The sequence below is a fragment of the Chroicocephalus ridibundus genome, chromosome 1 (assembly GCF_963924245.1).
Source record: "Chroicocephalus ridibundus chromosome 1, bChrRid1.1, whole genome shotgun sequence".
Classification (NCBI taxonomy): Eukaryota; Metazoa; Chordata; class Aves; order Charadriiformes; family Laridae; genus Chroicocephalus; species Chroicocephalus ridibundus.
This window is the reverse complement of record NC_086284.1, coordinates 194,984,533-195,012,313: the sequence shown is the minus strand read 5'-3', so window position 1 is coordinate 195,012,313 and position 27,781 is coordinate 194,984,533. Positions and strand designations below refer to the sequence as shown.

The 27,781-nt window shown below is 38.7% G+C and overlaps 1 protein-coding gene across 1 annotated transcript in view; it reads right to left on the bottom strand.

Moving 5' to 3' along the window:
* Positions 1 to 27,781, bottom strand: part of CPED1 (cadherin like and PC-esterase domain containing 1) — a 152,007-nt gene that overhangs the window by 66,295 nt on the left and 57,931 nt on the right. Inside the window, exons 8-16 of the mRNA XM_063323257.1 lie at positions 24,084 to 24,226; positions 22,573 to 22,645; positions 20,774 to 20,941; positions 19,702 to 19,806; positions 18,626 to 18,795; positions 13,204 to 13,271; positions 12,826 to 12,870; positions 10,758 to 10,944; positions 7,611 to 7,779 (exon numbers count right to left, since the gene is read on the bottom strand). Of these exons, the coding sequence (XP_063179327.1) occupies positions 7,611 to 7,779; positions 10,758 to 10,944; positions 12,826 to 12,870; positions 13,204 to 13,271; positions 18,626 to 18,795; positions 19,702 to 19,806; positions 20,774 to 20,941; positions 22,573 to 22,645; positions 24,084 to 24,226 (1,128 nt within the window). The remainder of the gene's footprint in view (positions 1 to 7,610; positions 7,780 to 10,757; positions 10,945 to 12,825; positions 12,871 to 13,203; positions 13,272 to 18,625; positions 18,796 to 19,701; positions 19,807 to 20,773; positions 20,942 to 22,572; positions 22,646 to 24,083; positions 24,227 to 27,781) is intronic.

Below are 27,781 nucleotides of genomic sequence, written 5' to 3'. Positions count from 1 at the left end.
ATGTCAGGAGTCACCTGAGTGTCTAGGATGGTGGGATGTTCCTAGTAAGACTGTGCTAAACTGCAAACACAGAGAAGAGGGAAAGGAAGGGGAGGACATTCTAAATTTCCCACTGCTGAGGTAGGAGGTGCTACAAACACCACTAGCTGGTGCCAATAAATTCAGTGGTGATGAAGAGTGATATCATTCCTGATTCAAGAAGTTCATAACTAACAGAATGCTGCCCAAGGAAAGGGAGCATAGGAATAATGAAGGCTGAAAGTGGCCTAAAAAATTCTCCCTCTTCAGGGACTTGTAGCAACCTAATACTTCCTCTGGCTAATGATTATAAACAAAATTAGTTAGTTGGCATCATCTCAGCCATTATTGGCTGAAAATTGTTGAATCACTAAATCAGCATTCCCATGGATCGTCTTAAAGCACTGGTGGCAAGTTATCCATCAGTGATCTGTGTAACACACCATTTCCAGTGTACAATGCATCGTAATAATGACAAATGGAGCTGCTGCATGGAAACATCCGCTCTCTTCAGTCTCTGCCTGATACTTCTGGAGAGTTTTCCTGGAGGGTATCTGGTATTAATCTCGCATCACATGTTAAACAGGAAACTTAGCTATATAGAGAAGACTAAGCACAAGAAATATAAAATCAGGAGTGTAAGTAAAATGCAGTAAACTGGAAGACTATATGCTTTTCTCCAGGCAGCTGGACCCAACATGGACTTGAGCCTCAAAATTTGGACTCAAAATGCCGGAGAGTATGATGATGGTCCTAGTCAGGCACAGCCTACTGGAGATATGGGACAAAACCGTAAAGCAAATTTTCATTCCATGCTTAGAGAAAGAAATGCCTAAGTAGAAGCACAGCCAAACTCATTCTTTTGCTGGTTCTTCCCACCTTATGCCCTAGTTGTGCCCATTTTCTCTCTATGGCCTGTTCAGAGCCCGGCAGATGTCTGACAGTGAACAGTGATTATGGGAACCCTTGATTACCAGATGACAGTGCAGATTATGTACGAAGTCAGCTGTATAGCTGAAAGAAGTGAATGTTAGATTTCTAGAGAAAACCCAGAGCGTGTCAATAATTCCCCCGAAGGACAGGTCTGTGCTCTGTTGAGCTTTTGAGACCTTTCCTTAAAGCAGCAGATACTGACCGCTGATCAAGATACCAGCCTAACAGTCACATCTCTGATGCTGAGATCCAAAAGGAGTTGAGCACAGAACAGCATAAATGTAAAGAAGATCCATCACAATGGTTAATTATTCCTCTGACTCATCTACAAAGCAATGCTTTAAATCATCACAAAAGTCTTTGTTATAATTAAGAAAATGTGGCAAGCCTTCTCTCCCTAATGGTGTAGATGTTGACAAGGCCAGAATATGCTGACTCTACAAAACATTTTGTTCTGAGATAGACACAGAAATTAACCCTCTACTTGCAAATTAGTCCAGTGTACTCATTATTTACAATTCTACCTTCTGTATGTTCAAAAATACACTTTTTAGAAGCACCAAGTTGTGCTATTAGATTTACATGTTTATTCACTTTATATTTACAGTCAATGGTAATTATACATCCCTTGACCTTTAAATATTTTAAAAGCCCTTCAAATAGTTTTTAGGTTTTCCTGAGCTGTTGTTTGACCATGAATATTTAGGAAAGTTCCTGCAATTTCATCAGTTTTATGCAAGTGAATTCACTCACTAACATTGCCTGGCATATATAATGGAACAGAATTTAGCCATATGTTTCTGTCAGGACAGGTACTCCATCAGTGTAATTTGGACTTGCTCCCCTGAAATTAATTGAAGCATGCTGACATACAGCAGTTGAAGACATAAGCCCTCACTTTTCTTTTTATGGCAGTCTCTCTGTACCAGCTATCTAATCATTTTGCGGCTTTCATCTGAAATGCCTCCAATTTAACAATGTATTTAGTTTGCTACATATTTGCTCCTCAAGGTTATGTGAACACTACTTTGTCTTTCACGGTGAACGGGTTGCAAGCACACAAACCCCAAAATAATTTACGCTTTATTTAATAGATTAATAGCAATGCAAATGTACTTCAAGTATTTTGTGTGTTTTCACCCATAAATCACTTCCACAATTTCTAAACATGAAGGTCCTGCTCATTTAAAACCAGGTCTCTGTTTTGTTTTTTTTTCTGTACAACTATAACTACTCACTCGCAAGAGCTTTAAACCAACCTCCATGTGAATTTCTTTATTTCATGAAGGAAGCAAAAGCTGCCTTTAGTAGCACCCATTACCACTCTTCTGTGCCTGGCTACTCATTCCTGCGCTTGCACCTACCCCTTCCCTTGCGTCCACGCAGAGAGATTGAGAACCTCGTCCAAGAAACTAGTCCATTTAAAAAAAATAAGTTCTCCCATCTGGTTCATGAGTAGCTGCAGGCAAGGAAAGGGATGCTTAAGTTGGCATTGCTCCTGGAAAAAATGACTGTCATACTATGCTCTCACCAGTGTTTCTGAAGAAAATTTAGAGTATAGACTAGAGTATTTCAGATCTAATAATGAGTGGGATTTTTGCTTGCCCCAGCCACTCCCTCCTTGAAAACAGAGTTAGCATTACAGACTGCACAAGAGCTAAAATCTCTAACTTAACAACTATGTCATATATGTCATAAAAATGTAATTTTCATATTCTAATCTCTTTTCATCAAATAACCCTCTTTGAATCAAAATATCTTCTTTTGAAGAATGAGTATGCTTTTCTTTATATTTTTTTCCATAATCAGAAAGCTTTAAAAAAAAAAAACAAAACAGAGAAAGAAAAAAAAAAAAAACCTGACTCCAACTATTTTTTTTTAAGTTTGGGGCATTTTTTGTTGTTTTCTGAAAAATTCAAAACCACTGTAAAAAATTCTCACCATCACTAGATCTGACAAAACTGAAGAATGCAACATGTGATTGCTCCTATAATGGATATTCTTTTATTCTCTGAAAGGGAAGTAAGCTAACTGCAAATAAGACAGGGTCTGGCTATAATGAGGCTGTATATTCAGTTCCAGAGATGCACTTTCTATGTGTTTGCAAGCAAGACACTCAAACCCAGGACAGCCAAGAAGGTCAGCAGCTGCTACCACAAGCACTGCAAAACCTGAGTCTGCACATGGCATCCACAGCGTCCTAAGGACAGAGGAGATGGGTGGTTTGTAATGGGGCTCACACTGAATCTAATGCAGCTAATGGGAAATACGGAAGAGACTAATGTGCTTCAAGCCTGTTCTACTACAGGACAAGTTCTTTGTTTCTCTCCTAAGCTTTTTTAATTTTTTTTTTCATTTAACATTTGCAGGTTCTTTGAAATCTTTGCATGAAAGCACTAGGCAAAGAGTTAATTCATGTTTCTATAATTGAGAGTTTGTACTTGTCTGGTATGAAAGGCATTGTAACTGTAATAGCACGAAGTTTAAAATGAAGTTAAAACATTTTATTTTCCTTGGGAAATTTATAATTTGAGATGAAAAAAAAAAGTATTCTTATACCTTACATAACGAGAAAATGAAATTACTTTGATTTTATTTTAGAGGCTTCTTCCTTTCTAAAGGGTTTTCTCATCTCTACCCCTCAAAGACTATAGTAAAGTTCAATATAGTTATTATATTAGGCCTAGGTCTTAATTGCTTTTTCATCAATGGAAGTTTAGTAGACGTAAAGAGAAATCAACATATTGCTGCTGGCATCTTGTTGCCAGCTGCATTGCAGCCATTTGGCCTTACACAGTCAGCAATGTTATACCAGTATCTCATTATCAGCTCTGTTGGATTTCTTATGCTATCTGGACTCTAGGAAATGAATATGATAAAAGGCTTTATAAAAATACAAGAGATCACAGTACTTAAGAATAAGGTGTGCTATAAAAATCAGGAAAGTTTCTCAAGCTGTTCTCCTGTAAATCCATTCTTTTAGACCTGAGAAAGCTGCAGGACAGCCAGAGCATCAGCCCACTGCACTGCACTGATTCTGGGAAGTACTTTTTCACATTTGGGCAAATGCACAGATAAAGAGAATGACACATACTACGGCTATAAAACATAATATTAGCTATCCGTTACTCACAAAGCAAATGCAAAACCAAATAAATAACTGTATTACTAAAATGCAAAAAAAACCCAAAACCAACCAACCAACCAACCAAAAAACCCCAAAAAAACACAAACCCAAAAAACCAACAAAAATCCTGAAATATGTGGCAGCAGGACACTATAGGTACAAAAGTTCACAGTGTCAAACAAGGTTCCCTAAGCACATCACCCGTTACTTTACATGATTGCAACTAGGCAAAGATTAACAATCAAAGAGGTGGCATCCATGCATTTCAAGTGAGGCATAGATAAATTTGTTTGCATTTTAAAGATAATGCACAGGGCAAGAATGAATAAAATATTTGTCCTTTATGACAATGTGTTTGTAGTCTGGGATCTTTCAGTTGAGGATAATGCTGATACCCCTGCCTTAAGAGCTCACTGTTTTTTGCTGCTTGCTTTGTATTCTGCCTGTCTTGGTATCACAGCGTCACAGGTGATAATGAAATGGCACCACTTCTCCAAAGGACACTTGATTTGAATATTGTCAATATTTGCACAAAATTAAGTTAAAGCACAAACCAATAACCTCTCCATTTGCAGCACAAGCAATACTGTCAGAATGCAGAACACACCATGAAAGGCAACCAAAGCTGCTGAAGGTGCTATGGTGATGCCACAGTTTATCCCCTACTAATTTGGTTTTAATGAGGATATTATAGCTGCTATCAAAAAGTAGAGAGGGCAACATTTTTTCCCCTTTTAGAGGATGCAAGGCTTGGAACTACACCCTTCTTAATTCAATAGCCTTGAAATTAATCCAGGATTATTCAACTGCATGAGAATTGTTAGAAGACTGGAAACAACATCCTGCACTCTGTCTTTTTATTGTAACCTTCTTTATAGTATCATCTTGCAGTGAAACCTGAATATCCTAATGGGATTAAACATAAAAGAAAGTCAGGAAAAAAAATTGCTGGATTAGAATTTTAACTGAAGCCTTCTGTGAGAAAGACCACACCACTGTCAGTGACCTTTCTCTCCCCATGTGTGATCCCAGTTGTGCCTAGTCAAGTGTCCAAAGGAGACTCCATCAGTTCACGCTGTATTTATCCTTTTGCTCCTAAAACAGGTGTCTTGTTACTAGGAGAACAAGCATTCGTGCCATTGATCAGGGTGTATTAACCCGCCCTGCAAGAGCTCATAATGTTCTCTGGTATGAAAAGCAGAATGTAATGATACTATTTAAAACCTGAGTTTTGTATTGATAAAAAAACATCACTCTAAGCAAAAGGCAATAAATTCTGTTTTAGCAAATAGGGAAAAGGGGGAAAAAATGCAGGCTTTTGAGTGTTGTAGAATGCCATTTCTATCTCCAGCTCCAGCCTTCATTTGTTTTTAATTGCACTCTCTGATAAGTTTGCCTTTAACATATCTAAAAAAATGTTAGTTTAGAATCTCATAATCTGTCTTCACAGCCCTCATTAGATACCACAAGAATGCTTTTCATCTCATTTTTACTCTAAACTCCTGAAGTCCTCCCTAGCTCTGAACAATTATATTAAGTAGAGAGCAGTTATTCACAGATGAGCAGAAACCCAAGCTCAATCAAAAGAAACTTCTAAAACACTTTTCATTTTTATCGTTCTAGATCTCTTTCCCTTCACAGGGCTTCAAAGATTCATACTCAGTCTCATAAATGCTATCATAAACCATTAACAACAGTGTAAACTCTAGTGTGGGAGGATGTGCATGAGGTTGAATTCCTGTTCTTACACCCAGATACATGCCCCAGACTGGGCAACAAGAGGAGCTTCCCTCACATCTTTCCAGCCAGCGTGTTCTCCTAGTAACATAACTCAAGCTCAACCTATTGCTGCTCTCCTTTTCATACTAATTCACACTTAAGGTGTCAGGCAAATTGCCGCACATCCAAACTGAAATCTTAGGTATTATATGTTTTGATTCTTACCTGTTTTACCATAGGAACTACTAGATCTAGTGCTGAGCTGGCACAAAGAGCAAGAAGATAGTCCTTGACATTTTGAGCTTGTAAGATAAGTGTAAGAGAAGAGACAAAGAACAAGTGGAGGACCAGACAACACCATAATCAGGCATTCAGATCAGCAGTCAGTAGGCTATGACTACTATATACATTTTCTCTGACAGTTTTGATTCGCAGACTGAGATAATTATTGTCAACATACAATTTGCTATCAACATTTATAATCTGTTTGGCTCCCATTTTAAGCCCCTTTGATTATTTCTCCACAAACAAACAAACAAGCAAATCCCTCTTGATCTGTCCCACCACATAAAATCCTCTGCATTCTCCCACGCTGGTCTCCCAACCTCTTCTGCAGTTTATAGAAAGAAACTGGACAAGGGAAATAAGTTTTACAAAAGGGATATATTGATATATAACGATCTTCATAGAGATAAATAAAGATAGTATTAGATATTTGATGTGAGCACAGATGACAGTTTCAGCACTATGGTTTTGAAAATCCTGCTTCTTGGTTGGAGAATCAATTGTGACAAAATGCACTCCTTCAGAATGCTCTAATATTTAGAATGAACCCACCAAACCTTTTAATTTGCCTAAAATCCCACAGACAAAAGCGCTGCCCTTGGTTATGATTTACCATGTCATTTCCTTCTTTGAATTGACTGACTTATCTTTGCCCACCATACCAAGTACCAATGTTTAGTCGTCAAACTTTGGAATCCAAACAGCTCTGCTCCAGCCTGTGTCCTAGGTTTTCTACCTTACAAAGAATATCTTTATCACCACAGTTTCACTAACTGAAAACTTCACTGTTCCTTTCTTTCATTATCCTTCTTCCAATTTTGTGTTCAATTTAGCCTCAGCTCCCCTTCCCAGGGGCTTTTAGACTCTCACCCTTTTTTTCATTCAAGAGACTCACTGCTTCACTGCTTCCTAAGGATTGTTATTTTTTAGGAGTAATTTATTGACATTCCCAAGCTTACATGCAGATAAATGTGTTGTAAGCAACAATCATCCCCTCCTTTGGAATCATCAGTTGGTTTTTTTTCCATCGTGTTTGTTGGTCTTCTAGAATAAACACTTTTCATTCGTAAATTATCTAGCAGCATTAGTCTTGAACATTGATAAACACACTGTCATCATAAATATCTTTCCTGGTAAAAGGATTTCCATGTTTCCAATGTCATAGATAGATAGTTATGAAAACTGCAGTCTGCCCACTGCATGGTACAGAGGGGCTGTTTTCTCACAAGCAAACAACAGCTCTCTGATGGGTACGGTTTTGGCTGACCAAAGTAATGATTAATTAAACTGGAGCTCTCAAATACATGGTAACTGTAATAGGTACTTATGCTGGACTTACTTTTTATATGCAAAATGTTGTGTAAATGCTGTATTTCATACAATTATTATTTGGAACTCAGATTCTAATCTCACCAAAACCGACTCTACACCAGCTTTGGCACATGTACCCTAATTTATACTATCGGATGAACAGAAAACAGTTAAATTCACTATTACTTTGTAGAGCAAAAGAATATAGAAACAATACCTGCACAAACCCGCACATCATATAATCATCAAACAAAGGCAGACTAGGGCGGTCCTCTCGATAAATTGCGATTTTGTAGCTGCTCACAACCTGAGGGATGGGCTGCGAATCATCTGTTACAAGAACAACAATTTTGTTCAATCCAAGGCCAAGGGGGTAGTTAGCAATGCTGCAAAGCAAAACAGGAAAGAAGTGGAATAAACACTAAAGAAACAAAAATTTACTCTGCTTTATCTATGGCAGCTAAACTTTACTTGCTCCTTGAGGCTTCTATTTCTAACATTTTCTTTCTCTTACAAAATACATATGATTTTAAGTAAAAAACTGTGTAAAATAAGATTTGTAACAATTTACAGTTCCTTCAGGAAGACAGAATACTGACAGCAAAACTTAGTGAAAACAGCTTCAGTGGCTGTGAGAACAATTCTGACATGAAATCCATGAATGAAGCCACTAGGGACAATAATTCCTGGCAGGTCCAAGTTCACAGTGAAGTCAGCAGGGTGACAAACAAGATCAGAGGTGTCAGCTAGCTGTTGAAATTGTCCACTAGCCAAATGTGATGGAGTCCTAGACAAATGCAAAGCTGGCCTGTGCTCTTCTTCCCTTGGCAGGGAAATGAGAAATGCTGAAAGACACAGAACCAGCACATTCAGGGGTTTTACTTTTCAGTGTAAAGGACATATTGCTATTCTGTTTTCCTTTTACAAATAAGAAATCTCTTAAGTTTTTTGCATGTCTCCATGCTGGCTGCCAAGGTGGTTAATATTAAAAGACTAAAAATTTGGGTGGAAGAAATTTATAGGAGCTTTTTTTGAAATGATAAATCAAGACTAATTACTTATTGAAAATACAGGAATCATATTAGGCGTTAGGTCAGTAACAACCGTATAGACTGTCTGGTTATTAGCAGACATTCTAGGTCAAAGCATCTGCTTCATAATCAGTCAAAAGACAGTGTGTTGCACAGGTGCTTCATGCCATGAAGCACTGCTAGTTCTGTAATGGTTAAAGATTCTTCCGCCCAAGCAAATCTTTTTCCCTGCTCTCACTTTTATCCACTCACTAATGGCTAGTATGTAAATAGGCCAATTCTCTGGTACCTGACCTATAAACACTTTTTGTCCCTCCCAACATCCAAAAACAAGTCATGCCCAAAATGCCTATTGTGATTGTTCCTGCTTCTTTCTGTGAGAGAGCTGGTTGGGAAAGCCAAAACTGTGCCGGGGATCATAGTAGCAATTAAACATCATGGATGATTATGGGTCAGTGCTCAAACATGATGTTTAGTGATGACTTTGCTCTCTCCCCTATCCTCCAGCTTTATACTTCTCTAAAAGATCAGATAAGCTGGGACTCTTGCTGATGACAAGATGACCCACTTAGTGGGAAAGGCTGTGGATGTTGTTTACCTAGACTTTAGCAAAGCCTTGACATCATTCCCCACAGCATTCTCCTGGAGAAAATGACTGCTCATGGCTTGGATGGGCATATGCTTCACTGGGTAAAAAACTGACTGGAAGGCCAAGCCCAAAGAGTTGTGATGAATGGAGTTAAATCCAGTTGGCAGTTGGTCACAAGTGGTGTTCCCCAGGGCTCAGTACCGGGGCCAGTTCTGTTTGATATCTTTATCAATGATCTGGACAAGGGAATTGAGTGCACCCTCAGTAAGTTTGCAGACGACACCAAGTTGGGTGGGAGCGTTGATCTGCTTGAGGGAAGCAAGGCTCTACAGAGGCATCTGGACAGGCTGGATTGATGGGCCAAGGCCAATGGTGTGAGAGTCAACAAGGCCAAGTGCCGGGTCCCGCGCTTGGGTCACAACAACCCCATGCAGCGCCACAGACTTGGGGAAGAGTGGCTGGAAAGCTGCCCCATGGAAAAAGACCTGGGGTTGTCAGCCGACTGCTGGTTGAATATGAGCAAGCAGTAGGCCTAGGTGGTCAAGAAGGCCAATAGCCTGGCTTGTATCAGGAATAGTGTGGCCAGCAGGACTAAGGAAGTGATCGCCCCCCTGTACTCGGCAGTGGTGAGGCCGCACCTCAAATACTGTATACAGTTTTGGGTCCCTCATTGCAAGAAAGACCTTGAGGTGCTGCAGTGTGTCCAAAGAAAGGCAACAAAGCTGTTGAAGGGTCTAGAGCACAAGTCTTACGAGCCTGGAGAAAAGGAGGCTGAGGGGAGACCTTATCACTCTCTACAACTACCTGACAGGGGGTTGTAGCGAGGTGGGGGTCAGTCTCTTCTCCCAAGTAACAAGTGATAGGACAAGAGGAAACAGCCTCAGGCTGCACCAGGGGAGGTTTAGATTGGATATTAGGAAAAAATTCTTTACCGAAAACATTGTGAAGCATTGGAAGAGGCTCTCAGGGAAGTGACTGAGTCACAATCCCTGGAGGTATTTAAAAGACGTGGCACTTGGGGACATGGTTTAGTGGTGGGCTTGGCAGATTGATAACATGTACAGTGGCGAGTTTTTTAATGCCTGGTTACTCTGAGACTGATAATCCTGCTGAAAGGTCTTAATGGAGTTTGTATTAGCACTTGAGAGAATTTTTTAGACCCTCGTTTACAGTTGGACTTGATTATGTTAAGGGTCCTTTCCAACCTAAATGATTCTATGATTCTGTGACAATCTCTTATAATTCTGATGAAAATGGATCATTCTGAATAAGTGAACTTGAACTTATTTCTTCTTTTGATCCCAGCTGCCCTACTCTGACTCATGTAAGCAGACTGTTGGCTGAGGGACCAAGCCCAGCGGGGCAGTAGCTTAGGCCACAGTGCAAAATCAAGGCTTGGATATGGAACTTCAAATTTTTTGCTGTCTGCCGTGTGCAGTGTAATGACAGTCTGTTCCTACCCAGCTTTGATGCTGTCAGTGACTGCAGAAGCTGGGGGAGATGCTAGCAACTGTGCACTCCATAAAGCTAGGATTAATTACGGCTTGAGAACATATTACCATTGCCTTCAGGACATTGACAAAAAAATACAAATTGCTGAGTGTTGAACTCCCTCTGACTTTCCTGTGACTAATCTATAGGCATTCTGTGCTTTTGGAAACACAAATAAATTCTGTAATATTCTGGCATATTTCCAAATTTAAGGACACTTTTAGTTTTTACAGTCATATTTTGTCACTCATACCTTGGCCCTTTCTTCTCATCAAGATGTACTTGGCATTGACAGTTAGAGGGTTCTGCTCCTATCTTCACTGTCACCATGTCAAATGGGACTTCTGCGTAGTATTCTTTGATCTTTGGGTTAAACTGAGGATTCAAGTCCAGCTGTGGACTGGTGAAGATCTGCCTGATATGAGATAGGGTATCTTTATCTGTTCCAAGAAGGCATCAAAGAAAAAACCGTGAAATGTATGAACATTTTTAGGTAACATGCAACTTCTGGCAGATTGATAACATGTACAGTGGCAAGATTTTTAATGCCTGGTAACTCTGAGACAGATAATCCTGCTGAAAGGTCTTAATGGAGTTTGTAGTAGCACTTGAGAGAAATTTTTAGACCCTGGAGGGATTTTAATCATTCAGTGCCCAATGACTCTAGTCAGAGTCACAAAACTCAAAGTCTGAGTAAGCCTTTGAAAATGCAAGGATTAGGTCTGAGAGATCCTGTCTCCAGCTGGTGAATTGAAACTTAAAGAAGAGTTAGGCCAAAATTCGTAACCTACTTAGGTACCAGCCTGTGTACAGGGTTTATGTACATGTGTAATTGCCAATAAAAATCAAAATAAGTTAGACATACTCTTACTGTTCATAAGAACAAGTCACATGTAGGTATCTAGACCCATGGGGTCATTTGTAGTACAGCTGGAAGAATGCTTTATTAAAATTCCCAAATCAACAAATTCCAGCTCCTTGCCTGTGTATGAAATCTCCACAATCAAATCCTATTTGCTCAAATGTATCCTTTATTTTGTAGTGTTTGCCAAACGACTCATGAGAATTATTTGCTGGCAACCCACTTTTGACAAATATTTTAATCCAACCTATTGGATTCAGATTTACAGTATAATTACACATTCAAAACTTGCTTTCCACATATACTCTCTAGTATGTGTTTAAAACTGGGTACTTCAGAAAATACTCCAGCCAGGAAACTCTTCTACTATAATATCTGAAAAATCTTGTGGCTTAAAACATGGCTTAAAAGGGTCACAAAGGATGCAAGCAGCTCTATGTGGGCCTTTTCTACCTTGAAATATCTACCTTGAGAAACAAAACAGAGCAATTTCAGCAGTCTTTTGCATGGAAGAAAATGTAAAGTAAGTTATTCCAGTGGAAGAGGAATAGATTTGTAGGGGAATAGAAGCTTATAAGTAGACACACAGAAGGTATTTTTAAACAATCCTACAGATGGGTATAAATAGTTCTCCGGATCCTGTGTACCTTACCTAGAAAGCTTCTCTCACTACTAGCTTAAAAATGAGAAGGAATTTTCAAAATAAAATGAATTGAGGTATTTTCAAAATAAAATATGCAATCAGAATGGTGATGCCAGCCAGCCAGCCCGGGAGCCTTTCTGGCCTCTGACTGACACAGAGAAGTTCCCGGAGGCACCACGAGATCAGTAACAGAGGGGAAATGAGGCTCAGTGGATAGAAAAGCCTTTCCACCACAGAGCAATTGTTTAATGTTTATAAAGCGACTTCTCAGATAATGTGTCAGTGAGGAGGGTGGCAGAAAGCAGTGCTCCCACCAAAGACAAATATACTTTAAATCTTTACATATCTTTAAATATACTTTAAATATTCCTACAAGCAGATATTTTAGAAAAACTCTTCATCTCTTAAGCAGCTCTTTAAAACTCCACCATTGAGCTGAAGACTGGCCTTATACAAGGATGATTAAACTCCATACAAGTTTAAAGGTTATTCCATAAGAACAAATGGACGCTAAAGTTCTTGGAAATAAGGGGCAAAAGTCTACTGAAGTGCGGCAAGGGATCAATGAGTACTGGAATACTCACATTAATATGCATGCATAGCAATGTTTAACTTTGTGCTTGAGGCTTATTGAACATAATAGCCCAATTATTGAGTGATTCATAAACATTCTTACTACTTAAAACCCCCTATTTTTTTTAACATAACAGCCCACAGGCACTCTATTCACTGAATGGTTATGCAGAAAATCCCACGAAATTGGTTCAAGTAATCACTCTTCTTCCCCCTTAGTGGTCTAGAAAGACCTTGACTTACCATAACTGCACTGTCTTTCTTTAGTCTTACTGGAATAATGCAATGCTGAAAGATAAACAGAAACAATTAATAATTTTCTTCTCTAAGATTGATTCACAGTCCTATAGGAGAAGGAACCCTCGTTGTGTTAATTATAAAAAATACAGTGCGCTTTTATTCTTTTCAGTGTGAGATCTTTGCTTTAGGCTCATGAACGCCACTTGTGGGCTCAGCAGAACAACTCACACAGGTAAGGAAGGAATTGGTCTTTTATATGTAGTAAGCCAAGACCTTCCAGCTGGAATGCAACACAATGTAATCTAAATCATACATGCTATCAGAAGTAGTACAAATAGGAAAAACATACTGCATATAAAAGACCTTACTCTGATCCCTTACCTTCATGATTCTTCCTAAAGTCGGAAGGAACATTCTGCTTAGGACTCGCATTTTCTTGAGAAGAATTCCTGTCAATTGAACAGCAGACATATTTCTACATGAACAGAAGTAACAGAAACCATGGAAAAATTTTCAAAAATTTATATATGGCAACCCAGGGCATATGGTATTTTAATATTCTCCTTGGAAAGATGAACCTTCTGGATTCATGTTCCCAACACTAGGTATATTACTTGAATGAATTTGACAGAAAACACACATTCCATAATTAATGGTAGCATATAACATGAAAAAAGAAAACCAGAAATAAATTTCAAAACATAAATGAACTACTGGGAAAAGGAAGAGTGGATATAACCAAGAATAAAATAACCCATACCATGTCTCTTAGCTGTTTGTATGATGCTTTTTTGTATATATTTGAGGTTAAAGTTAGACTTTGTTTCAAAAGAATTAGATATAAATGAAGGCCTGTGTCAATGTGAATATCTGTACCGACATTAGCATGAATTCATATAATGGAACAGCTATGTGTTTGATTTGTTTGTTAATTCAAAAAAATCCCATAATCAACATCCAGAGTGTACACACACACACACATATATATAAATAAAAATCCTCAATGCAACAATTTCAATCAATTACAACAATTCATTAACATGTTAGTGGTGCCCATATTGCTAACTCCACAGTTTTCTTTCACATGGCATTTTGGGAGCATAGTAGAAGAAAGGCAGTAGGCTTCTCTCCAGTCCATGTACTGAATCTCTGGCTGATAAGACCTTTTCAGAGGTCCATTATCATTCCTTGTTTTCCTCTCAGTGTTTTCTGTAGAAGTTCTTATAAAGTAGTTTCTTCCTAGATACTGCTGCCCATTCAGTTTGGATTTTGAAAGACACAAAGTCACTGTCTGTCCCAAGGAAGGGAGGTGGCAATATTGTTCTGTGCAATCAGCTATCACTAATGTTTCAATGGGAGATGCTGAAAGCAATACTGAGGTCAATCATGGTAAAAAGTAAATTGTCCAATAATAAAACAGAGATTTCTGCATTATCTTAATGAGATAAGGAAATAAGCAGCTGGCAGATCAGTGTGTCTGTGTGTGTGTGTGAAAATGTAGTTCTGAGCTTGCAGTGTCTAGACACCGCCCTAATTTCATGCACATTCATGACTTCCTTCACAGGAGGCACTTAACAAACTATGAGAGAGTTTGTTTTCCAAACTATAAGTCATTTTGCACGCCTCTTTCTACTTGCCAAGGAGGTAATGGCTAACACCTGTCAAATACATTTTTTTCTCTCCTCTGTTCCTTTTTGATTGCCCAGTCCCAAACCCTATTGTAAGGTGAAAATAAGATGTATTAACTCTATAACATGTCAGATTTTAGTTTAGCCAGAGAAAACCTCAAAAGTGTGGCAGCCACCACCACTGCAAGGCCCCGGCTCCCAAAGTAACGGTGTGACCTGTACGTGTAAACTCTGTAAGGGGATTGTAATTATCATCAGTCAACATTAAGAGACATAGAACTCTATCTAATTGCAGGGGGGTATCTAAATGTAATATTTTAAAATGTTAGTACAGAAAGATAATCAGATTACAGTGTGTCCAGCAGGACTAGGGAAGTGATCATCCCCCTGTACTCTGGTACTCCCCCTGTGCACTGGTGAGGCCGCACCTCGAATACTGTGTTCAGTTTTGAGCCCCTCACTACAAGAAAGACCTTGAGGTGCTGGAGCATGTCTAGAGAAAGGCAAAAAAGCTGGTGAAGGGTCTTATGAGGAGCGGCTGAAGGAACTGGGGTTGTTTAGAATGGAGAAAAGGAGGCTGAGGTGCAGGTCAGTCTCCCAAGTTAACAAGCAACAGGACAAGAGGAAACAGCCTCAAGTTGCACCAGGGGAGATTTAGATTGGATATTAGGAAATATTTCTCCACCGAAAGGGTTGTGAAGCATTGGAACAGGCTTCCCAGGGAAGTGGCTGAGTCACCATCCCTGGAGGTATTTAAAAGACATGTCCCTTTGGGACATGGTTTACTGGTGGACTTGTCAGTGTTAGCTTAACAGTTGGACTCGATGATCTTAAAGGTCCTTTCCAACCTAAATGATTCTACGATTCTATGATTTATCTCTGATGAAGACTGGGCTTTTTAATCATCAGCATCTTTAAGTTTTCCTTTGTCCAAGCTCCTTGCAGTCAGTAGACTGAGGAACAATGCAGTTACGAAGTTCTTCCTCAGGCAGGGAGCGACTGAGATCCTGGACTCTGCAGAGTCCTTTCCTTCACATGCTGTTACTCAAGAAGGGACCTTCATCTATACGACTGGCCTCTTATTTACTTAGTATCTTGGAGGAGCTATCAAGCACAGATGTGTGCATTGCCTACATGCTTTGCAATTAGCTCTAACGAAACTAATGACTGTACGTCAGATACCCTAGGTGAGTACATGCTTGTGAATGTACCTTTTGAAAGATCCCCACTGTGTACATCACAAACTATTGTCAGTGAAGTTGTTCTTTAGGAATCTCTTTGATTCCACAAACGAGAAAACTAGCGGATTGACAGCAGCAATAGTAATGTAGCTCTGATGGTCTAAGCAGTCAGAGACATAAAGAATGAAGGATGTAGATAATATCCTTCATAAGATTAAAATATAAAAAGTAAAAAATCTAATCACTTTTGTGGCTTCCAATGGATGTATTAGTTTTCAATGGTGCAATTTTTAATGGGTCATAAAGTCAAAATTTAGACCATATTTCAGTATTCAGTAGAGTTATGAATTTTATTTGTTTAGATGATGTTTTGTAGGTCTCTCTTGAAAATGAGGAACCACTGGAGGTAATTTTGTGAGACATGACACTTGCAATTTTTTCTGTTTGGAAACTGGCGGAGTGTTTGCTTGGCTTCAGTCACAGAGTTTCCAGGAGGGCATTTGGTTCACAGAATTAAGTATCTTGCACTGATCTTCAAAAGAGAAATACAAAATTGCAGACTCAAGAGTGGGATTGGTTTCCTGGCACTTAAACGCAACCGTCTCTCTCCTTTCCTCCTTCCCTTTCTCTCTCATTCCTCACATTGCAGATCAGTTATCCAGACTTCCTTGCTGCTGTCTTCTTCTGACCCATGGTCCAAACCATGTTTGTTTCTCAAACTGTCCAGGTGATGAGCATGACCAAGTTAAACTCCAAGAAATTATTCTCAACCCAAATTGAGTTTGAGGGATGATGCTTTTATTTTAACCTAAAAAAGGACTTGCATATGGAAAGCTAGCAACATTTTTCCAAATATATAATTTTGTTTCATAAGAGCATTTTCAATTTTATTGAACCACTTAGGCTTTTGTGTTATGCAAATACAGAAGGGTTAGCTTGTCTCACTAATCTGATTCTCCCGTGCTACCCTGCTGCCTGGACACAGCCAAACATACTTGCCATGGTACTTCACAGCCCCTATTCTAAAAGACAGTAACAAAGTACCTCTTAGTCATATCAATTGAAACTGCATAAAGTTGAAAAACAGTGCACAAATAATGCAGAAAATGGATTCCAGTGCACATGTTAGGTAGTAGCACTCCATAACTTTGTCATATGTTATACCAATACATCTGAGATGGTCATTCTCACCTAGGATGTAACCATTTCATTATAGTTTGAGATGAGTTTCTAGAGTTCTTCTTGCTTCTCCTGTGGAAGGAATTCAGAGTTCACTAATATCATTTAAGGTTTCAATACTAGTCATGTGGATGAATTGGGTTAAGACCAGGAAACGTCTTTAAATCCTGTCTCCATCCTATGGATTCATGATCAGTGAACAGAATAATTGTACAAGACCTAAGTCAGAAGTCGTTATTTTTCCCACAAGTATCTTGTCTGGTTGGACTGCATACCTGAGTTACTTGGGGAGTAAGCTCTACTAAGCTCTTTCTTCCTTGCAATTAAGTATAATTACATGCATATCTGACACATGCATCACCATCATTGATTTAGCAATGTCAAAACACATGGTTTTTTATACAGTGAATGAACAGAATTATTAGCTTAGCCATTGCAGAAAAATACAGTGCAAAGAAGTAGACTGGCCTATGCCCTGGAGAAAGGTCATGGTGATTCTACATATTTACACACATACAATAAGAAAAAAAAAAGAGGCCAAGGGTCTTGCTAAAAGGGAGTGAGTGGCACAGCTTAGATTAGAACAGAAAGCTGCTAAAGGTTGGTATGCTTTGATATGCAAACCTAAATATTTTGGCAAAAGGGCAGGGGCTTACACATGAATGCAAGCAGCTGCATCTTTGAGTTACATTTCATGGAGTGGAGGGCAGTAACAATAACACTTAGTGCATGCATGGAACCATGTATTTTCAAAACACTAATAAACAGTTACCTAGCATGGTGGCAAAGTATAAACTCCACTTTATAGCTGAGCAAACAAAGATACAGATGACTATTGACTTACTGAAAGCCACGCCTAATTCAATAAGGAACAAAATTAACACCTTATATAGTCATTACGGCATTCTCCAAGCAAAATGTACAAAATAATGTCATCCACACATTTAACTTGAGACTTAGTGGAATGGAGCACGCACATTGTCTGATGTGCCTCCGTTCCCAAGCCTTTGTTTGCAAAATCATATATGCCTATAGTCAGTAAAGAAGTATGGCATACATGTGTACGAAAAGTCATTAGCCAAGAGATAATGAGTACAGAAAACATATTTTTACAAATTTTACACTAAACACATAGTATACCACAACTTTTCTCCTTCCCTCCATTCATTCATTCCTCCCTGCCTTCCTTCCTTCCTTTCTCCACCCCTCCTTATGAAAGTTAAAATTTCTCACCAGAAGCTCAGTGGATCTAACCTTGTCGTTACAATATTTTTCCAGCTTTTCAAAAGGAGTTAAAACGAGGTTCTCAGAGCATCATGCTCTTTGACCTGTCTCTTGTTGGACAGAAAATTTAGAGCCACTAAAAATTATTAGTTCCTTTTGGAAAAACTTCCACCTGAAATTTTATGTTTTCTTTACAGCTTTGCTTTTAACTGATGAATAAATTAAAAGACAGTCTTAACCCTGGTAAGCACTCCTAATTTTGAGTTTACAGTTGTTCAGAAACAACCTACCTAATTTACTTCATCTTTACTAGAAAAAAATTACTGTAGCTCCAATTAATTTTTTTAAGCCAGTCCTCTGCATTAGAAAGAGAAGCAAAGGGACAAAACTGTCCTATGCAGAAATCTAGCTACATCTCTAATGGCAAAATGGCTGACAGTGCTCCATGATGGGATGATGAACCTTCATCTCAAGTGTTATAAGCCGACCTGCATCTACTGAAGGATTAAGTTTTATGATGCTCACTGGAGCCACTGACATTAATATAATTTCAGAAACTACCCTCAACTTATCATATAATAGCTATCTTACCATGCTGTAAGATTTGTACGTGCTTCTTTAGTCATGAACTGGAATTGTTCAAGTAAACTGGAAAGCAACCAATGCACAGTCAGGACTGAACCAAGCCGCCTCATTGGGTCTACCATGTGATAAAGGTCGCGCAGTAAAGTTTGAATCTCGGGTGCAGCAGAAGGGAAAAGCTGAGAAGAGAGACACTGATTAGAGACTACACATTATAATTGTAAAATGCAAAGAAGTGAGAAATGATCAGCAGACAGTGTATATAGTATACAGATGGATACCTATTAACACTCTTTCCCACACGCGTAGAAAATGACTGTCTTTCCCAGCCTTGCAAATCAGGATTACTAGTATTGCCATGGAAGGCTGACTACTTAGCCTCTGATTTGACTTCTAGATCTATTCAACTCAATCCCTCTTCAGGAAGTCTCATCAGTCTCCAACCCTAAAACTCATCCAGGAGGGCTAGAAAAAATCCTGATATCGTGCAGACTTTCTGAACAACAGATACTGTTGCAGATCTTTTCTTTCCCCAATACCCATCATTTCCCTCATTAACTGCCATGCCTATTCACAGACACTGACTGTTATTCCTGCATCTCTATTCTTCTCTAAAAATTAACTCACTTGAAGCGTCAAGAAGACACATTACATTTTTCACCTGCTTTTTTTGCCACTTTTTCATCTATATCTACTCTCTGGTCATGATCTCAGTGTTGTAATGTCTCCAGTTCTTCATTCACACCTGGTTTGCTTCATTATCATTCTATTTTCTTACCAACTCATTGGTCATTTACATAATTTTCCTCCTTTTCCTTTCATTTTATTTTCTGGTCTCTGTTTCTGCTTTAGCTGTCCTTTTCAATGAATCCTCAACTCAAATTCTCTGTTTTATTTCTTTATCTCTTTTAATTTAAATTCCAAAAATCCTCCAGATTAAAATGAGCATAACCTCTACCTCCCTGCTTCCCTGTCTATCCACCTAACACATGTGCCAGAGACAGCAAGGAATGGTAATGAAGGAGAAATGTTAAGAGATTTACATAAAATATGCATCCAATACAACAAAACCCTGTTTATTTTACCAGCTTAAATTGTCCAAGACTCTTCAGCTCCTTTATGAAAGTAATCATTGAATTTATCTCCTCTAAAGACAAACATTGCTCATCTTCTCTGTGGTAAGTTCCATCCTATGAAGGAAAGGGCAGCATATACTGGTGAAATCACATGGAAAGCAATGTGCTTTCATTAGACCCCAAACCCTTTGGTGATCAAAGGAACAAGTTACAACAGCTCTCAGTTTGCCCTAACCTCATCCAAAGTCATGTCAAGCCAGCTCCTTGATAGCTCTTCCCATTTCTCAGTCTAGAACAAAGTAGACTGTGCATTAGCTTTGTGTAGAAAAGTACCCATGGAAAACTACCGTGGAAAGAGACTGCATAAAGTATAGAAAATGACACGGACAGTTTGAAATGAGGGCTGGTCTCCTACAGAACACAGACATAGGTAATCATATCGTACGTGTGCATATGCCTGCGGCTTCCTACTTTATCCTGTCATAAATTGAGAACCCATCATGGATAATTTAGTCCCGTGCAAGCAGGGGGCTCCTCAGAAACGCGCCCTTAAAAGTGCTCAGACTGAGAGAAATACTGCTAAAAGTGATTGCAGCTTGTCAGAAATAGTTTTCACTAGTGATGCAAACTTTATACAGATCTTATAAATGCAAAAAATTGTAATTGGATCTTGGATTCAGAATAAGACACAAAGTTGTAGGAAACAAAGTTTAATTCCGATGCTCATGAATCTACTTGTCTGAGTTAATCAGTTCTAGGTTTATGAAAACACACAAGCCTGTATATTGAAAAAGACCATTTAAAAAAAAAATGGTGGGAAAATTACTTTGTTAAAGTTTTAATATATCTTTAAAGTACTGTACTTTGGGGAATGACATAATCTGAGTGGAATTTTTATAAAAGAAAATTCAGTTGTTCAATATAGTTACAGTTTTTTATTCCCTAGAATTCAGTAACAGGTAGTTTCGATTAAATAAATCCTTCATTCTATAAGTTAGCACCAAAAATTTCAGAAAAGCATACGATAGAGAACGAAATATTTTCATATAGTTAATAACAAGAAAAAGGTGGAACAAACTACCTTGCTCACAGTTGACCCATATATTTTTTGTAAGGCTTCTATGAAACTGGATGTTGAGGATTCATTAGATAAGAGAAATTTAAAAGTATCTTCAAAAAGAAATTCTTTGAAAGTTTGGTCCTGAATATTTGATTCATCCTCATCTTGAAAGTCAAAATTTTCATGCACCTATGGGAAAACAATGTAAGAATTTGTAGTTTGAATATCAAGTCCAGTCTTCTCATAACCACTTATACCACACTATAATTATTTATAAAAAAAAAGTCATAACAATACTAATAAAATAGACAGGATTATAATATAACAAATACTGTATCACATTTTCTGTCAGAACTACACACCACAATGTTTGCTGACCTCCAGTGGATAGAGTACAATATTGCATTCTCATGTGAGAGCTTTTTTCCCATGTGTTTGATTTGAAATTTGATTTAAAAAAAATAATAAAATGTCAGCTTGTATGTTAACATAACTTTCGCAAAACTCAGGTATTTAGGAGTTACTACAGGTGAAAGTATAAGTTTTTCAATATATAAACACAATGAATAAACTCATGCTTATAAAATATGAATAAATTGGTCTTTTATCATAACACAAATATAACTTCAAGCTGCATGGGCTGTGTGCATACTACGGTTTCCAAGGGATACTATTCAAAGTCAAATGTCATAGTAATTATCAACTGTTAGTTTTTTAGAGTAATTTGTATTTTCATAGCAAACTATTAAACCCTACTGATTCACTGTACATTTATGGATTATGGCTGATGGCTGAGACTACTATACAGGCAAGTAAATATTATGCTTTATGTTTAGTTTTTTAAGAAACTCCTGGGACAATTTTTTAACAGCCTGGTATACAATTACTAAATTGTTATGACATGTCACATTTCTTATACTAGCTAAACAAGTCTTGTCAGGCTAATTAAGGATACTGTCTTCATGGATTTTTTCAATTGTGCGAACTTTCATATGTCCACTTTTCCTTTGTGTTTAAAGGATTCTTCTTTTGTGAAGGACAGAGGGATTGACTGCACTGTTGTTACTAGAAACTTGAACAGATTTTAACTGAGGATGAATGTTAAAAGTGTTCTCCTGTAATTTCCTGGGATATATTTATTAATTGTTTTATTAATTGTTTTGGGTTTTTTTTTTCAGTTTGTGTGTCATAAATATGGACAAAGATTTTATATACCTAGGTATACACACATATTTGTATGTATATATAGGGGGAATGAGAAGCAGCTGGAAAGCAGTACAACTTTTGTTTCTGGCCAGGCTGTTCTGAGGCAGAAGTGGTACAAAACCGGGACAGGGAGTTTATGCCACAGGTCACATTTGAGGACCATCCAGGAAGAAGGCAGCACAGTGGAGGTCAAAGCAGGTCATGAACTGAAGTACAGAACAATTCAGGGAGAACTTTAATTTGTATTAAAAGCCAGTTGTGGTATTTTAACTTCCTCCCTTCGTCTTTGTTCTGGCACAGTTAATACTTAACTCTACTTTCATGCAATGCTTCCTAAGGATTTTGTTTCACTGTTATTCAGTTGGGGTGATAGTCCTTTAATGCTAAAACTGAAAGATCTGCACACTTACTGGGGTGGTGAACTTCACCTCAGGAGCTCTGTCCCTTAAAAACTGGTTTCTTCCACAGCAACTCTCCACTTTTAGGCAAAATTAATATTAATGTATTTGTACATTTCTCAGAGATTTGAGGGTATCTGTCAAACAGGGTTCCCTGCTGTGTTCTTTTTGGTGTAAGTTTTTTGTGTCAAGCAATAATTTGTGTAATTTTCTCACCTCAAGAACTACTGGGTATACGGAAGCGCCGAATCCAATGTCAAAGGTTAGCATTTGAAAACATTGGCTGCATCTGAAATACAGGAATATAACAGGAATCAGATTCAGAAATACAGGAATATAACAGGAATTCAGATTAGATAGGTACTGTTGTGAAATATAGACTCATAGAATCACTTGGGTTGGAAAAGACCTTTAAGATCATTGAGTCCAACCATAAACCTAACGCTGCCAAGCCTGCCACTAAACCATGTGCCTATATCAGCTACAATGACATACACAAACAGGTCCAGAGAACACATGCAAAAATATATACACATAGGTCAAGAGACAGCATGCGGCACAGACTAAATAAAATTTCTAAGAAGAGCCAGCAGCACTAAACATAGATGGAGTCAGATTGTGAACTGATGAAAACTGTGCTATATTAAAGTGTATGTATATGGCTGACTTTTAAATCAGTGAGGGAGGTGAACTACATGGGAGGAAGAAATGCCTTTGGATGAGAATGAGGTCCTGCAAAAGTTTTGAGGACATTTGGAGGGAAATATATATGGTGAAACTCTCTGCACTCATTGAAGCAAGAGTTGTGCTGCAGCTATGGGGATGTTTAAAGGCACGAGCCAGAAGCTCTAAAAGTCTTGGCTTACATAAGCAAGAGATATCCATCCCACTGGTAAGAAAATATTTGGAGTTTGGACCACTCTATAGCTTCATCCCTGTTACACTCACTGCCCTCCTACCCTCCTCGCTACCCTCTCCACTCACAATGTAATCTTTATTCCCAACGTGCATAAGTCAAATAATGAGCTTTATATTACTGCTACTAAAACACCTGGGTTCTCAAATAGCTTTATAAAACATATAAATGTAATAAATAGTAATGTATTTAGTATTTATCATAAAAATGTCAGGGATGTGACATAACATATATCGAACAAATATTAATTTTAAATAATAAAAATATTACATAATAAAGGTTGATTTATGTGTAAGAACTGTTACACTCTAACAGAAGTGATTACAATGATTTAACACCTACAGAAATGTCACTGTTGCTGCCTAGGTATATTTCATAAGGTACATTTCATAAAGTATTCTACAGTGTCTCTTGTTCAGATTGCCTGCCGCAGCCAGCTCTGAACCCTTTGGGCTACTCTAACATGAAATATTTGACATATGACAGAAGGCTTACTGAAGGGAAATACAGCTTTATATATGTTGTGACTAGCCCAGTTGTGAGTGATTTCTGGTCATTTGTGCTGCCTGAAACACTTCATCGGGACACAGCATCTGGTCCTAAGTATTCATCATAACCTTTTCACAAACTAGAAAAACTCTGGATTTTGAAGAGTTTTACTCCTTAAATGCAGCACGTCGTCACTTTATAAGGAAGAATGAAATAGAGGGGATTTTTTTATTTTAGGAGTCATGTATTCTCTAGAGTTTTTAGTCTGTTTTAAGGAGCTATCTTGACAATAGCATAGCAAGGACCACTGCAAGTCACTTACCGGTTGAAAGAATTTGGTCCTGAGGCAGATGATTCACTGAAGACCTCAGTTATAAGTAGAAGTTTGGTTATAGCTTCCTTCATGTTGTTGAAGGCTTGTTGGGGAGAACTGCTTTTGAAGAATATCTCAAAAAACCTTTGCAGCTGTGAAAGAGATTACATATATTTTTGAAGAATTACAGTAATTCAGTGCTTAAGATCATAAATAAAAAAGCTGGTAGAAGTAAAAATTGCCTTAGAATGCCAACTTCAGTTCTTACTCATTTGCACAGTAAAAAGTGGCATGAAAAGCTCCAGGCAGCATACTAGTAGAGAATGACTTTTTCTTTACTAGTAAGTATATCAGAAACAAACTCTGTATTACTGTTTTTCAAAAATATTGCTCACAGTCTAAGCATACTTTGATAAAACCTTTTGCTGTCAACTGGTTCTAGGCAACAGAAACCACAAACACTTATTTCTTCAGCAGTAGGTCAAAGCACACTCAAAGTAAATGCCTTTTCTCTTGTTAACGTACTATCCCAAGGGCTATCCCACTTGACCATGACTCAGAATTCTTACCCCAGGTTAACAAGCTTTAAACAGAATATGGAATAAAGACGTTGAAAAAATGATCATCCACCGCAGCCTGTGTTTTGACTGAACTCTTGCTCATCTTGAGGTTTTCAGACTCGTGAATCCTCTCAGTGGCATATTCACTGGCCTGCACAACACTGTCCTCAGCTGCTTTCATCACTCATGTGAATTCACCCATCTCACCACTCCAGAGAGAGACTCAGGGAAACAACTGGAGCAACGCTGTGCCTCAGTGAAGAGTGGGCCATAGGAAGGTTTTGTTGCATCAGAGTCCTCTGTGCTAAGAAAGGCGCTGCCTTTGAACCATATTTCCATCAGAGTTATCACGCGGCACAGAACCCAATTAATGTCTGAACTATGTAAAACTGTTAGATAATTTAGTAGTACTATATGACCAGTTACATTTATATAGTAGAAAAGTACTATCTTCAGAGATAAAGCACATAAAGTACACATAGAACATGTTCTGCATTGATATTCAGAAAAGAAAAATTTTGGATTATTTCCAGGAATGTCTCTGCTAAATTGACTTAGATATGCCATTATATATTTTCGGTTATCACCCACTTACACATGTCGCAAACAAGTATCCACAGTAGATGCGCTAACCAAGCCTGGCCTTTAGCAGAAGACCGTAACAAGGTTTAATGTGATATTTTGGCTCTGAAGCATGATCACAGAATCATTCAGCCACAGAATGGTTGAGGTTGGAAGGGACCTCTGCAGGTCATCTTGTCCAACGCCCCTGCTCAAGCAGGATCACCTAGAGCCGGTTGCCCAGGACTGTGTCCAGACAGCTTTTGAATACCTCCAAGGATAAAAGCTCTACAAACTCTCTGGACAACTTATGCCAGCGCTCAGTCACCCTCAAAGTATAAAAATGTGTTTCCTGATGTTCAAAAGGAACCTGCTGTGTTTCAGTTGTGCCCATGGCCTCTTGTCCTGTCACTGGGAACCACTGAAAAGAGCCTGACTTTGTCTTCTTTATAGCCTCACTTCATGTATTCGTACACACTAATGATATCCCCCTCTAAGCCCCTGAGAAGCTTCTCCAGACTAAACAGCCCCAGCTCTCTCACCCTTTCCTCATATAAGAAATGCTCCAGTGCCATAATTATCTTAGTGGCCCTCCACTGGACTCTCCACATTCCTCTTGCACTGGAGAGTCCAGAACTTGACCCAGTACTCCAGATGTGCCAGAAGGGCAGAATGCTGGCTGATGGTCAACTTCGTGTCCACCAGGACTCTTAGGTCCTTTTCTGCAAAGCTGCCTTCCAGCTGGTTGGCTTCCAGCATGTACTGGTACCTGGGGCTGTTCCTTACCAGGTACGGGACTTCGCACTTCCTCTTGTTGAACTTCATGAGGTTCCTGTCAGACCATTTCTTCAGCCTGTGGAGGTCTCTCTGGATGACAGCATGAACCTCTGTTGTATCATCCACTCCTCCTAGTTTTGTGTCATTAGAGGGTACGCTCTATCCCATCATCCAGACATTTCACAAAGATGTTGAACAAGAATGGACCCAGTAGGGATCATTGGGGCACACCGCTAGTTAACAGTGATGTGTTATGAAGTATTCATCATGCTGATACAAGATCTTACAAAATAGTTCTGTGCACTCTAGTCCACAGGATTTTCTAGACAGCGTTGTAGCCTCCCCATGTGAGCATGAATACTGCCAAGCTGCTGGTCTGCATTGGTGTAGATTAATGGCTTTCAGTTTCTTCAGGCAGCATACTGCAGTGAAATGTAATAAGCACTTTCCACTTTCCTTTTCAAAAAATACTGTATCGTTGCCTACAGACAGCCATGGGAAATGCTGAAGTATGCAGCTAACACTGACCCCCCTTTGCTTTTTGCTCTCTTCAGTTCCGGTAACTCCATTCTGCTATGCTGGTAAACAACTGGTGGGTAGGAAGTTGATCTGCCAGTCTTCCTGTTCATATCACCCCTGGTTCCCTTCCCAAGTGTTACTGACTAAAATAAATGTCCCCCATACACAGGTCTGGGCTGAAGGTTTGCAATGCCTGGGACTTTTTCTCCTCTTTTTGACAAAGATACTTAAAATGCCAGTAGGAAAAAAATAACAGTATATATGACTAAAGTTATAAGATTAAACCCTGACTTCCAGGAAACTGCAAAGCAAAGGGTGCACATATAGCCTCAACTCTGCCCTTTGGATATTTGCAACATGTTGAAATCTTGAATTACATCACACTGTATTTTTATGCTGTAAAAAGTTTTCCATGTGTACTGCAATTCCATGAGTCTCTAGGGCAAAAGAGCCCCGGAGCTGCTATTTAGAAAGAGATTATGCAAATCCTCAGATCACACTCCATTTCATTGCCACAACAGGCAGAGAGGGAGTCCGTGTTTCCCAAGGTCTAAGATCACCAGAGCTGTGTTTCTCCCACAGAGTAGTACAAAGATTAAGAACAAGAAACTGCATATTTTTCAAATCAGTTCTGATTTAGATTCATCTCTGAGTGAAATTGTCCCGTTTCAGTTTCTTGTTCAGGCCAAAATCAGTTAACTAAACTGTTAATGTGAAATAAAAAAATTAAAATGAAGACCCATCTCACCAAGGTGCGACCACATGGTGGTTCTTCAGCTGTCTTTGACAACTATTTCCAGCATCTCTGCCTGATCCTGAATCACTCACATTCCTGCTACACTGGCTTGCACCTTTTCTCTAATCTCCTAAATCTGCAGTGGGTATTGAGGGGTTAAGTGAGAAGCTGTGTTATTTTGCTGCACAGGGAACATAAGGAGTTGCAGAATCTTATCAGGAGAGATAGCATGACTGGAAGGAAGGGCAAGAGGGACAGAAAAAGCCTCATTAGCTCATTTGCTCCGTAAACCAATTCCTAAGCACCTCAACACAAAGGATACACAATGCATATATTTCTAGTAAGAATTGATGAAAGACAGGCTGATTTGCCTTATTTGCACTCAGAGCTTTCTGTTGGCTATTATAGCCAACACAACAGGCGTTAAAATAAAACTGGCTTCTCCAAGGTACTGCATTTTTGTTACAGCCCTCCTTAGCCAGACTAGAAAAGAAACATTGCTAAAGAGGTTCTCCTTAGGGGATATCAGGTTTTAGAACAACGTTTATTCTAAG